We start from the raw sequence: 13,837 nt of genomic DNA, 5'->3' as shown, positions 1-13,837 counted from the left end.
TGTACAGAGATATTAGAAGATTAAGGAGGAACCCGGGACATTTTTGCTATTCATCTTGCCAGGGGTGGGAAGATCATTAATGACCTCCGTGTGGCTTTTTCATGCTGAGCCATCACTCCAGGGTATTTTGGCTAAAATTCAAATCTGGGTATAAGCCTGGAAGTGCTGGAAGATTGCCATCCACTGTAACAATACTGGGAATGGACAGAGGCTAATCCAGGCATGGTAAAATACATTATCCTGCAGAGGGAATAGTCACTTGGACATATATCTGCTGCTCAATGCCCAAGTTTCCCTTCTTGACTGAGGGAAGGATAAATTCCCCTCCCCTTTACCAGGCAGTATTCAAAAAAGCCTCTGGCTGAAGGCAGTGAGGAATTGATGATCTAGAGGGCAACAGCAAACCAATCTCCTTCAGCAAAAACACATCTCCTACCAACCCCTTCTTCCCTTCAAGGCTATCCACAGGGCGATGAATTTGAAGGGATTCTTTTTTTTCCCCCAACCCCATAAACCAAAGGGGAGGAGTCAAAGGGTTAATGCTGTACGGCAAAGGTCAGCCCAGTTTGGAGAGAGAGGAGAAAGGGAAGCATTGTGGCCGCAGACAGCTCACTGCGACCACAACGCCACTTGAGAAATGTAAAGTGATGGTGCTGCTCAGAGAAAAGGCCTGAGAGCCCAGCCTAAATCCCAGGGCTTTATCACTCACAAAAGCCCAGCCCCTTGAGTCATTAATCGTGTGCTCCATGGCTGGGTGCCTCAAAGAGCAGCAGATGACACATGCCCAGCTGCTGCTGCTGCCCCTCCTCAAGGTAGCGGGGCAGAGGCAGGTGCACTCCCAGTGCCCTCTGCTCGAGACTAATCTATTCTCCCTCCTTGTCCTCTGCCTTTCATCTCCTCCAGCAGCCCACGCTGACAACTGTAAATGAGATTAGACTTCAAGGCGTGGGGCAGATGCAGAACCCCCTCTGTGCATTGTAAAGAGACCCTTGTAGATTTTAAAATGTCTCTCCCCTTCACAATGCACAGCTTGGCAGAGGGGGAGAAGGGGACACATTTCCTGTCACAATCTCAGCAGTGTCTGATATGGCAGATGAGGCAGAACCTGGTTTGGGGCCTGGATGCTAATTTCTTATTACCATGGACAGTCTTCCCACCAGCACCTCTGATTGCCCAGTCACCTTAGCAGATGAAGTAACAAGTTGATGACTATTTCCTAATCGCAGTTTCCATAGCCTCCTATCTGCTGCACCACTCCATTTAAATGCGGACAGATGTCCCAATGAACACTATAAAGGCAGCAATAGTCCAAAACTCAGACAAGGACTTGAAGGCTACACAAAACCCTGGGCTCAACCCCCCGGGCTATACTGCTGCTACCACTGCCATAATTTCCTATTCTTTATATTACAGTTTGTGCTCCACCTGTTCTCAGTGATCCAACAAACCAGCAGTGAGACACAAGTTGTTTGTTAGAGAAAGAGGTGAAATCTCAAGGCACAAACCACTGCCTACAGCTCAGTGAGACCTGCCTGGAGAGGTCTTGCAGCCACAGCTGGCAGGGGTTTGCCAGCAACAATAGGCAGGGGAATGTTTCAAAATGAAGGGTCATGTTTAGCTCAACAGAGCCCCAGTAAATAAACTTGAATTTCTTTTATAGCGTGGGAATAGCCCTGCCTGCCTGCACTAAAGGCTACCCAGAAAAAAGGGACAGTTAACATAAAAAGATCATTAAGTTCATAATAATTCCCTTCCCTAGTTACCACCATCAATGATAATAGCTGCCCCAATTTTATGGATTGCTCTGCAATTTCAATTGTGCAGTAACCAGCCCTGGATTTAAGGCAGCTGCAAAGTCAGCATCTTTTAAAGCATATTTTAATGTTTTATGAGACCATGGCAGAGCAGGTTCAGCTGCACCCACTGCTGGTAGTGTCAGCAACTGAACTCTTCCTGACAAGTGCATGTCTATCTCTACAGCCTTGTTGCTGAGCTCAAGTTTTCCATTAGCTGCCTACACAGACTGGGTAACTTGGCATCTCTCTGCATTCCCCATAAACTCTGTTCATCTGTTGCCATCACACCCACATACAAGTCTCAGGGAGGAATCTAGGATTTCTAAAGCAGCTGCAACAAAAACACAGCCTGGATTGACAAGCAATAGGATCAAGGTGTTGAGGCAGTAAGGAGGGTCTTTTTGGAGAGTTTTTTGTGTGTCTATTTAAAACAAGTTTGTTGTCATGACTACAAACCAGAGTATGGGTGAGAAGAAGTGAGAACTCCAAGATGAGGGCTGATAATGCTATTTCACCCTCAAAATCTCAACAGCCATGAGGATGAGGAAACAGAGAGAATGATAAAAGCTCTTAGCATCTAACAAGGTTAAAAGCCATCTTCACAAGGCAAGCCTGTCCCAAGAACAAACACTGCTGTCCTAGATAGCCCCTTTCACCCAGCCCAGCCAAGGGCTGGGTAACACCAACCAGCTGCAGTCATTGCCAAAGCAGGGGCACTGGGGACATGGTGGCAAAGAACTGCACCCGAGGCCCTGGAGAGGACATAGCAAAGAGAACAGCTCCTCAGGACACTCATCTGCAGACTTACTCTCCAGCCATCAGGCAACTTGTCTCCAGCAAGGACTGGGAGATGTCCTCATCTCTGAGTGCAAGGCAATTAACAAATCTTATTATTAACACAGAGAAGCATGAAACTGTCAGCAGCTGCTCCTGGGATTGTTGCATTTTCAACTTTACCAGAAGATTAACAAAAAAATGGGGCTTTGGCCACTGAAGAACAAATGAAGAAAACCCCAAGTGATTGCAGAGGGATGGAGAGAGCTTGCTCTGCTCAGAGCTCAGATTCTTCACAGAGACAGCACAGAGCACACAGCGATGGTGCAGGCACTGCAGAAGGCAGCAGATGCAGAGCTAATGTGCGTGTGGGGGTGGAGGGTGTTTATGAGCACAATAAATAAATGTATGAATCCCTATAAAAGTTCCCATATAAAAGTGAGTTAGAGCTGCCCGAGGGCCATGGCCTTGTAATAAAAACCACATCTTGCAGGCACAGTATGAGGCGGCAGCTGAACTGTAACTGTCTGGCTGCAGCATTGAAAAGCTGTGAGCCTGCCTGTTCCCAAACTCTTGGGGGAAGTGATGACCCGACTAAATCCAGGAGGAATTTGGGTACTTGCTTCAGCGTAGTCAGGATTTTGTCCTGGGAGGGGCTTCTTTGAACCTCAAAGCACAAGAAGCAGTTCTGGGTCTGAGTTTTTGTTGAATTTAAGTTCCTTCTTAAATAAATCAATCTGCAAGTGGCTGAAGATCTTGGCTTGAGTCACTGACAGTTCCTGATATGACAGATTAGAGTTGGATCAAAACAAATAAAAAATTCCTACAGAAAACATGGTCAGTCACTCCTCTCTCCTAAAATAACCAAGCAGAAAGCACTGTTTTATGGCTGAGCAGCAATTTTTCCATCAAGAAGTTTTGAATTTTTAATTTAAGCTGGGGAGGGGGAGATCATAAAAAACCCAAACCCCTTAAATTTTGTATGTCTAAACAGAAAACTTGCTGCTTTTTCTGTCAGTAAACTTAAATGAAAGTTTTAAAAATACTTCCTCAGAGAAAAAAACAAACAAACAAGCATTAATAATAATTTCATTCCCCTCTCAAAGGCTGTGTGTGTGTGCTGACCTTTCCTTCACAGTTTTCTGGGGTGATGGAGTATAACAGCAACAAGCCACCTGCAAACTACCAGCCTGTAAATTCCCAACTACTCTTAATATTTTCTCCAGAGCCTTCTCTTGCTCTCTTGGGAGGTGGTGAGAGCAGAGGCCCACGTGTCTCAACTGAGAAGGTGGCTCTCAAACCTCAGTCCCAGCCCATGAGTCACAAATGCACGTGCAACCTGGGCCACCCATTTGCACTCCAAGTACACACCCAGTCAGGTCCTGACTCCCAGGGTGATCTGCAACTGTTCCCAGTGTCAACACACAGGCTTTCTCTAGTTATTAAGACTGTCCTCATGTTTCACATGTATGCCAGTCAGAGCTAAACAAAGTGCTCCCCTCTCCTCCTAGCACGTTGCTGCTGGGAATAGCAACTTTGTTCCATGACAAACAGCATCTTGCAATTCACTGCAGGACTAATTGCATTGCTTTGCTGATATAATGCTCCAGGAAGACGTCAGCTTTGCCCACAGGCAACAAGAATATTATTGATTTATTCAGGACTTATGTGTAGTTGTCACAGGTTGCATTCTCTTTGATAATAAAGTCTTACAGACAAGGTTTAAAATTCAGCTGCAGCCCTAATTGAAACACAGCTAATTACTGAAGGTCTGTCTTTACAGCCTGTTCCATTGTTACTAGGCTAGTGTTCTGTACATCCAACAGTCAGACTCCCTCCCCTTAAAAAGAAAAAAAAAAAAAAAGGAAAAAATCCCATCTACTATTCAAGCAAGTCCAATGGGAAATTACAGATTCCTCTCTTTGAGCCTGAGGTAGCTACCAGCCAACAGCCCCATCCCACAAGGACTCAATGACTTCAAAGGATGCTTGTAGAATAAGACTCCAAATTAGGGCCAATGTTGGAGACAGGAGAATTCAAAGCAGCTGGAACAAACATTCAGCCCAGACCACAAGCAATTTATTGTGCATCCACCTTTTCAGTGGCAGCAACCCCTATGAGCCCCAGCAGATTCAAACACACCACACAATTTAGGTGTGATCAACAATCATCATACCCAGCTCCCAGCTGCCCGCTGCCTGTACCACAGCCAACTTGCTGCAGTCCAGACACGTGGATTAGCAGTTGGTCACGGCTAACTGTGTATAAATGAGCACTCATCAGAACAGGCAGCCCCAGTTAATAGCTGAATGATAACAGCACCCCCAGGGTACCAAGGACATCCTTTTGCAGGGTGCACCACAGCTTTTGTCTTTGTAGTGAAGCCAGACACAGAGGCAAGATTATTGCTTCATAAAGCAGGGGTGAAATCCCATCCGAACTTTATTGCTAGGATGATGCCAGCATCAGAGGAAGCTCCCTCACAGAAGGTGACATTTACATGCATGCACAACACCGCAAAAGTTTATGACATCAAGAGAGTGCTGCAGTTTAGAAGCAAATCAACCCTAGAAAAATCCCTCTGTTTATAGCTGCTACACATTTCAACCCGGCAGATGGAAGGGATACCACAAAGCAAACGTCCATTAAAGCAGCTAAAAGCATAATTTACAAACTAGAACCCACAACCCAAAATCTCAGCAGCTATAGTTCAGAGCTCTTTAGAGCTGTGCTGACTTCAGCCAGCTACAGATCTGACCCAAGGCATTCACCTGACACAACCACAGTCTTTGGTACAGAAGCAGATTCTTTGCTAATCCTGTGCAAGTTTAAAACAGCAAGTCCTGCCTGGATGATGTAACCCTGCAGAAGTCAGTTTAGCAGCTGGGGAGCCATTTAAAAGAACACTGTGCTGGTTTTACAGGTCTTAGTCTGCCTGCCTGAAAGAGTAGAAGATCCTTTAATCCACAAGCAAGGACAGCACAACTGGCAGGAAACAGAGCACCTGCTGCAGCACCTTGGCTCAGCCCCGGAGCCACCAGGGATGGGCTCACTCCTGTCTCTGGCTACTCTGAAGAGGACCTGAGAGAAAGGCCCAAAGCAGCTGTGATAATTATGACTTGCACACCAGCATCCTGGGAACTGGGAGCATGCAGCACATCACTCCTAGGCTGTATTTTAAATGCAGGGGAAAGCCAGTACAGAGGAAATTAACCAGAGGTTAGGCTCTTTGCTCACAAGACAGAGAGAATATATCAGTTGTTCACATACCTGATCAAATAGGGCTTTCCAGTGCTGAGAGGCAGCATAAGGGAGGAAAAAGAGTAAAAAGAAGTTATAAGAGCAACGACATTACCATGCAGTAAACTGTAGAAGTATATTCTAACAGAGAAATAACCAAATGATTTAATGCCTTTTCCAACATCCTTCTTCATCCCAGAATCACCTACCCTTCCGGAGGAGGAGGAAGGGGAATCTACCAAACACAGGGAGAACAGTTTTCATTTACAAATCCAAATTAGGACGAACTCAAAACATTCATGTGTTAATTCTGTTTTCTCCCACTTTGTCTATTTGCAGGCAAGCAAGGAAGAAAGGGGTTTTTACTCACAGAGATCAAGAAAGCTCTGTGTATATTGAGGGAATGGATGAATTAGCAATGTTTTTCCAGATCACTTTCTGAGATCCTGTGGCCCAACACTGACCCATCAATTTCTTTGCTGGGTTGTCAGAGCCCTGTCTACTGCCTGCTCCTGAGTCTGGCTTTCTGCAGGCTTTTGATAACCCATCAGTTCTCTGAGCCTCACATCTCCACATCTGAAAAACAGATAATTCCTCTTGTGCAAGGTGGGAGGGTGGAAGGCTGAAGAGAGCCCATTGCAAGGATTTACCCCACATCTTTTGTTCTATCAGATCTGCCTTAAAAATTCTGTACAGGAGGAAGCTCCACTTTGATGCTCACAACCATGTGAACACTCCACAAGTCCTTGTCACTTGGAAACAGGAAAAATTAGCTGGAAACTGGCTCTGGTTTATGCTTTGTAGAGAGACTGATATCAGCTCATCTCCCTGACCCAGACTTGCTGCCTCACTGTCCCATGAAACAGAGGAAATTCCTACTGAATTGTTCAAGGCTCTCATCTATCCTGGATTTAGGGGCCAGTTGAGAAGACAGCAACTTCCATGGGGCAGCACTGGGGTAACTACTGGCTTAGGATCCCCAGAAACATTTGCACATTTCCAGGTCTGTTGTTTTCTCTGACTCATTCACCTTCCCAGAAAAGAAACAAATTGAGTAAAACAACAAATATAAGACCTTTATAAGCAAATCTCACAGTGCTATTAGCAAAGCAGAAATCTGGTGAGAGGCTTATCCAGTCCTAGAAGATAATTTCCTTTCACATGGTAGACAAATCTAAAGCAGAATTGACTGAAGAGACAATGGGGTATCAGGCCACTGAATTACATTTCATTGGTTAAGTTGTTGGCTCCCCTCCTCCCCATGTCTCTCTCCATTTATAAGCTCTCATTTATCATCATAAATCAGTCCAGCACTTTAAACAGAACATTCTGGGACTGTCTGAATCCTGGCTTTATGGAATGCTGCTCTGGGAGCAACAATGACATCACAGCTGAGCTGTTACACACTGTCAAGGCTGTGACAGCCAAACCTCCACTGTGTTATATTTTTGTGGTTAATAACACTTAAAGAACTGACCTTGTGTCAGTTCTTGCTGGCCAAGCCAGAGAGCTTCCATCGGGCTTTCAGATGTAATAGCAGTAACACAAAATCAACCCCCAGTTAGGTCTCAGGGGGCACAGAGTAGCGCACAGAGTAGCACACAGCAGTTGAAATTTTCAGAGATGATGCTCTGTAGCCTGCTTGTTTCAGCAGGAAATCTTGGCGGAGTAGAAGGAGGGCATTTACACCGCTTCCTGCTTTTCTGACTTGCAGATGATACATGATACCTCAGGCTGCTGTCACATCATCTATTGCCAGGTCTCAGCAGCTTCCCATAACCAGTGCAACTGCAGGCTTTAGTTTTGTTGATTATAGAAAACAAGGTACCAGAGTCAAATAACAATGCAAGTAAAGGCAAGACACTGCAAGCTGGATCTGACCCAAGCTGTCCTACCTCAAGGTCAAGCAGGAAGGCAGCAGCAGAACTGGGATGAGGATCTAGACTTTATCAGGGACAGCTCCTGTCCCAGGAGCCCAATCCTGCCAGGCACTCTGCATTTCAGCATCTCTTGGGCCCCTGGCAGGATTGAATTGCTAATGGCTGTGTTTGTGTAGAGGCTGGAGCAACTCCAAGGGGCTCACGTGTATCACAATAGGAAATCTTTCCTGTAGGACCATCCAGACAAGCACAAAATTTTTCAGAGAAGAAAAGGTCACAGTCTGACATAAGCAAGCAATGGGATTTGGAAACCTGGACTGTAAAAGCTCCTGGAAAGCCATCCTTTCCAAGTCAAAGCTACACACACCCCTGAGTCAGGCATCTCCTCTTAGGACTGTCTGGCAGTGTTGTAGCAGAGGTCAACCTGCATCACACGCTCCCTCCTGACTGCACTGTGCTCAGGAATACAGACTGGGGAATGCAGCTCTAGCAAGCAACTGCACTTCCTCCACTGCCCTCTGGGAGGAAAATCCAACGGCAACCGAATTCTAGGTGATTCAGAAGGAAGGGCTAGGGGGTGAAGAACAGGCTCTGTCCCTAAGCATGCCTGGGCGGCTTCCTCCAGCAGCATCAAAAAGGTAGAGAGAGGGCCGAGGGGATGTGCCATTGCTGGACGTTCAGCTCCCAAGTGTCCCTTTTGTAGTGGTGCAAGACCCGAGCCAGAGCCCGCTTCAGAAAGACATTTAATAGTATCTCTGCTTTATGTCTGACAGGCTGGAACAGATCCTGCACTTACCGCTGCAGACTGAGCAGACAATTTTCAGTTCTCATCCCGGCCGAGTTTGCTGGGAATGAGCTGTGAGCAGTCCTGGGATGCACCAGGAATGCAGGATCTCTCACGTTCACTCCCTCCCAGACAGGTGCACGGCGAGCTCCTGCCTCCGGGTCCGGCAGATGCAGAACAACTGCCTCAGCTCTGCAGGCACCGCCGCTCAGCACGGCAGGAGCAGATCAGGGGTGCGCAGGACCCCTCCGCGACCTTCTGGGCTGGGTGAGCAGAGAGCCGGTGCTAAGTTATCACCCTCACGTGCCATCAGAGCTCGGAGGGTAGAGAGAAGCCATCAGCCCTGTCGAGCCGAGGAGAAAACTTAATCGACTGTTTGTTGCTCGGGGACTGGAAGAGGGAGCAGCTCCCGAGAGCGGGAGCGTTTCACATCTGTCACCCTCAGGGTGGCTGTGACTCTGGCGGAGCTCTCCGTCCCCCGGCAGCCCCTCGAGACAAGGGGTCAGCTCCTCTCCAGGCTCCAGAGTCGCATCCGTGCGCAGTCCGATGCCCCTGTCCGATCAGTCGCCACCCGCCCGCATCTCCCCACCGGACGCGGGCACCCAGCGAATCGGAGCCCGTCCGGGCCGCCGGGGCTTGGAAGGACGGGAGCTGCGGCCCCGGGGACGGAGCCAGCCCGGCGGCTGCTGGAGCCCGCAGACACCCAGCGGCGGGAGGCGCATAGGGCGGCGGGAAGGCGGCTTCCCCTGGTCCCGCAGGGTCACCGGCCCCGCTCCTGTGCCCATCCCGGGCTTCAGCTATGAATAGCTTAAGCCGATTATCCCGGCCCTGGGAAAAAGGGGGAAGATACCGAGCAAAGGAAACTTACATCCTCTGCGGCCATAGGCAGGACATCTTCGGAGTCCAGCACCTCGATTTCTTCCGCCTCCGAGCTGGCAGCCACAGCGGGGGAAGAGCTGGCGTGAGGCTCCGGCAGCCTGTCTCCCATGCTTGGAAACGGTCCCCCTCCAGCCCCCGCCCCCCTTCTCCCCAGATCCTTAAAGAAATTAAACCTAGCTGCTGGTTGGCAAACTTTCAAGCGCAGCCGAGCCTGCCTTCATGACTCCCGCAGCCGGGAGGGGAGGAAATCCTCCATCCGCGGAACATCCAATTAGCGCGGGCAGCGCCGGCGGGCGGCATCCCGGCGGCCGAGCTCCGGCCGGGGCAGTGACCCCTCCCCGCCTCCCGCCCCTGCGGCCGGGCGGTGTCCCCGGCCCGGGCACGACCGGCGCCTCCCCCGAGCCATCGCCCGGGGACGGGGGTCCGCCCTTCCCGGTGCGGGGGGAGCCCCGGGGGCTCTCGGAGGCAGAGCCCGGAGCTGCAGCACGTCCGAGGATGCGGGCTGGGCGGCGGCGGGGGGAGCGGCGCCGGGTGGCCCCTGCCCACGGGCGGCACCGCCTCCCACGGGGCGACCCGCGGAGGCTCGGCGGTGGCCGGCACCGGGCAGCCCCTGCGGTGGGACCCGGCCGGTTCCAGCCCTGCCCTCCTGCCCGCGGACAGGTGACCAGACGTGCCGGTTCATCGGGGCTTCCTGCAGGCGACTTCTCTGTCCTAGAGTCTCACCGTGAGAGGCTGGTGTGGGGTTTTACATCTTTCACCATAATTATTTGTTCCTATATGTCAGGATGGACAACTTAACCATCTGGAGCCTGGATTAGGAACTTGAGGAATGCCTTGGCTGCCGGCAAAAATCCAGCAGTTTTAGCTTCTTCCAATCAAGTACAGAAATAGCAAGTTGGCAAGGGGGAAGGGCGAGCAGAACCAGGCTGATCCACATGGTGCCAGTGCCTCTGCTTTCTGCTAAAAGCCAGAGAGAGCAGAGTCAGAGCAGAGTCCAGCACCACAGGCCATGTTTTCTTGATGAAAAGGTCCAGTATCAGATCAGACACACCTCAGCCACGAGTACAGAACCAAGCTAGAAGTCCCTCTTTTCTCTACAACCCGTTTAAAAATCAACCAACCACAAAAACAAAAAGTAAAACAAATCAGCTAGAATAGCTCTGGAAAAGGAGCAGGGTCTTCCATCCTGCAGTAGCAGAGCATACAGCAGAGAAGTGAAACCAGAGCCCTTGGACCTGAAGAGAACTTTCCAAGCTCAGGATTCAGGTAGGAAAAGGACAACAAGATAAAAGCTATTCTGAGGTCCTCAGTGCAGCTGATGAAGAGGAGGGCTTCTGTCCCCTTAATGACGTCAGTGAAACAGAGCAGACCTTCTGCACATTTAAAGGCAATTCCTTGAGCCATTTCTCCCTGGTCTAGAGCCTGTCCAGCCTGCTGTCCTGAAGCATAAGAACAGGATACCAAATCCAGCACTTCTGAGAAGCACTAACCCACTTCACTCATACAACACCACTCCTGCCAAATATTCCAGGCACTAAACAGTGATTATACAAACAATCTCTTTTTGATTGAAAAACTAAACCTCATCAAAACTTCAAAACAGATGGATAAGCAAAAATATGCTATGCCAACAGAAAGAAACAGCAGTAATTTAAAGATGTCTGTAGGGAGGAGGGAAGCGAGTTTGTAGAGTAAAGAGAGAATACATGAGCTGAATTTCAGGGGTAACAGGTTCCACTCAGTTGGGGACTGTATCATCTCTGATTCCAGATGCTAGTGGGAAAATGCCAACTGTGAAGTCTAACATGAATGCAATCAACAACAGGGAGAACCCCCAGAACTCCTTACCTTAACACCAAACTCCCACTAAATTGAGAAATTGCTGCAAAATTACAAGTTCATTTTTCTTCTCTAAGGACTGTTTTTCACTACTGGTAATGATAGGTTTTGTTGGGGTTTTTTTTTTTTTGGTTTTTTTTTTTAGGGAAATATCTCTGCACATTGCACATATGAGCTAGTGCTGTGCTATAATTGTCACAGAAAGGAAATTAACAGTATTCTAATGAGGAGTTTTGTTACAGACAAATTATCATCTTGCAAGTGTGTGAGAGGCTCTTAATTTAGAATGTCATTTCTCCCCCTGCATACCCTGGTGACTCTACCTTGGAAGACAGTAATTGCTAGATAAACTGGGGGGTTGTGGGCCACCCCAGAGCAGATGCAGACAGAAGGAAGGGCTTCAGAAGAAATGCAGACAGAAGGGACTTGAGATAATAAACCCCAATCCATTTTCACACTCAGTCATATAGGCAACTGTTATATTTCAAATTACTGCAAACAAAATGTAGATGTACATCCTCCCTGCATTGGAAGTGGCTCAAAAGGTCAGCTCATGAATATGCAATAACCCCCCTCAAAGCAGGGACCCAGCCAACGTCTGTTAGCTAAACCCTCAGGGTCGAATTGAAACACTTCGTTCATCAGTCCTTCCTCCACCCAAAGTAGCCCCAAAGCTACAAAACTTCCCAATTCTGACAAGTAGCTTCCCAGTTCTTCCCTTGTAGCTTTTACAAAATTTCCCAATTCTGACAATTGGAACTATGTGGAGAAACCTACCCAGCTCGATTTCCATACCAGAGCTCAGCCAGCTGGCCAGACTCGGGAAGCAACTTCTGAAGGAAAATGCAGCATTTTGGATCAAAACCCCGAAATGCTGCACACAAACACAACCTTAGGAGGATATTAGATAGCACATACACGGCTGGGACTGGATCAGACCTGTCAGATTAACCCCTTCACACTCAGGAAAACAGCTGAAAACCTCTAAGGACCACAGATGGTTTGAGACAGGGGCTTAAACTCAAGTCCAAAAGGTAACAGTGGTAAAGGACTCTTCGAGCATCATACTCCTTGTGCTGGGACAACACAAGTTTACCTTTCAGAACCAATATGTTAGACTATATGTGCTTAGACTATTTGGCTTCCCCTTACTCATGGGTACTCTCCCTCCTGAGGTGAAGGAATAGTGGGAAAAAAGAAAGTCCAACCTCTTCTGTGATTTCTAACTTGTGTTGAAAGACTGTCCTTGTGACCCTCCCTATTCCATGTTCTACTTATAACTTTCCAAGTGCAGCACTGAAAAAGCACTAGGCTTTCCACCTGCAGCCCTCTTCTGCCACAGTAACTGTTACTGGTTGCAGCTGGTTCGAATTGTCTTTTTGGTTATAGTTAGGGAAACAATTAAATCTGCCATTAACCCTTTTTGGGGCAGTTGTTTTAAAAGGGAGCTCTCCTATCTGGTCAGCCTTGTGGTATTTTAAGATGTCTGCTTGTTTTTACCTGTTACCTGCTGGGATCATAACACAGGTTCATCCCTAAACAAAATAGTTTGAAATGGAGACCAATTAGTAATTCAAGGTTAATTTCCAACAAAAAATCAAGTCTTGCCTACTATTAATCCTGAACTGACAAGCTTTCAGACAAGAGGTCAAAGCTGAGGGATGAAGGATGTGTCTCCAAGGAAGATGAATCAAGGCCTTTGTCCTCTCAGTGACTTTACACCATGGTCAGGCAATTCACGCATCAGCCTGAGCAGGAAGAAATTGAGTCTGGTTGTGGAAAATACAATGAAAGAAGTGTTAGAAAACTGACGGCACTAGAAGAAAGAAAATGAATCGCTGTTAAGAGTAAGTTGGCTGAGGTGCTGCTCCTTCTTCCCAGCACTTAATTGCAGTAGCTAACTTTTGGACATTCTTCATTATGTACTCCATGAGAAGAAGAACTTCCCCTCACGGTAACTCTAATCCTTACAGGATCCAGCCGGGTTTGGCCAGCGGCACCAGGGCTCCCTCAGGGAACACCAACGACCCGCCTGGATGAGGCCACAGCAGAGCTGGACAGCAAGACTTGTACGCTGTTCCCTAAGAAAATTCCTGTCCCCAGACCACTGGGGAAGGCATGCTTTGTATAAGCAGGCGGGGATCCGCACCGTCCCTCACCTGTGCTGGCCGCCTCGAGCCGTGAGGGCGGGCAGGCAGCGCCTCAGGGCAGGGCCGCTTTCCTCAGAGGGGCGGCAGAACCCCGGGCCGGCGGGGCCGCTCGTTCCACACGGCAGCGGCCGCTCCCGCCGGGCCGGGCCGGCGGGGCCGCTCGTTCCACACGGCAGCGGCCGCTCCCGCCGGGCCGGGCCGGCGGGGCCGCTCGTTCCACACGGCAGCGGCCGCTCCCGCCGGGCCGGGCCGGGCCGGCGGGGCCGTTTCCCGCTCCCGGGCTGACGCGGCCCCGTGAGCTCGGCGGCAGCGCCTCCTGGCGGCCGGTCCCGGGCGGGCTGGGGTCCCTCGGGGGATTCCCTCGGGAGCATCCCGGGACTCCCCACAGCTCCCCGGGAACGCCGCACTGCTGGAGCCCGTTAATCAAGAGGAAAATATTAACCAATTCACTGCCCACAGCTTCCTACACCCCACTGAAGTATTTGGTCTTTTCTC

At 49.1% G+C, this 13,837-nt stretch overlaps 1 protein-coding gene across 5 annotated transcripts in view; it reads right to left on the bottom strand.

Annotated features, from left to right (window-relative positions):
* The window catches only part of RHBDL3 (rhomboid like 3), a 62,267-nt gene extending 52,413 nt beyond the window's left edge, over nucleotides 1-9,854 (bottom strand). For 3 of the 5 annotated variants that reach the window (XM_038157377.1, XM_038157378.1, XM_038157383.1), the window contains exons 1-2: nucleotides 9,343-9,854; nucleotides 5,841-5,864 (exon numbers count right to left, since the gene is read on the bottom strand). In XM_038157377.1, the coding sequence (XP_038013305.1) occupies nucleotides 5,841-5,864; nucleotides 9,343-9,462 (144 nt within the window). In that variant the 5' untranslated portion in view covers nucleotides 9,463-9,854. The remainder of the gene's footprint in view (nucleotides 1-5,840; nucleotides 5,865-9,342) is intronic. The other 2 variants (XM_038157382.1, XM_038157379.1) reach the window with 2 other exon arrangements.
* Nucleotides 9,855-13,837: the final 3,983 nt, after the last annotated feature.

Source organism: Motacilla alba, chromosome 18 (genome assembly GCF_015832195.1).
Source record: "Motacilla alba alba isolate MOTALB_02 chromosome 18, Motacilla_alba_V1.0_pri, whole genome shotgun sequence".
NCBI lineage: Eukaryota > Metazoa > Chordata > Aves > Passeriformes > Motacillidae > Motacilla > Motacilla alba.
The sequence above is the reverse complement of the archived record's forward strand: the minus strand, read 5'-3'. Positions and strand labels throughout refer to the sequence as shown.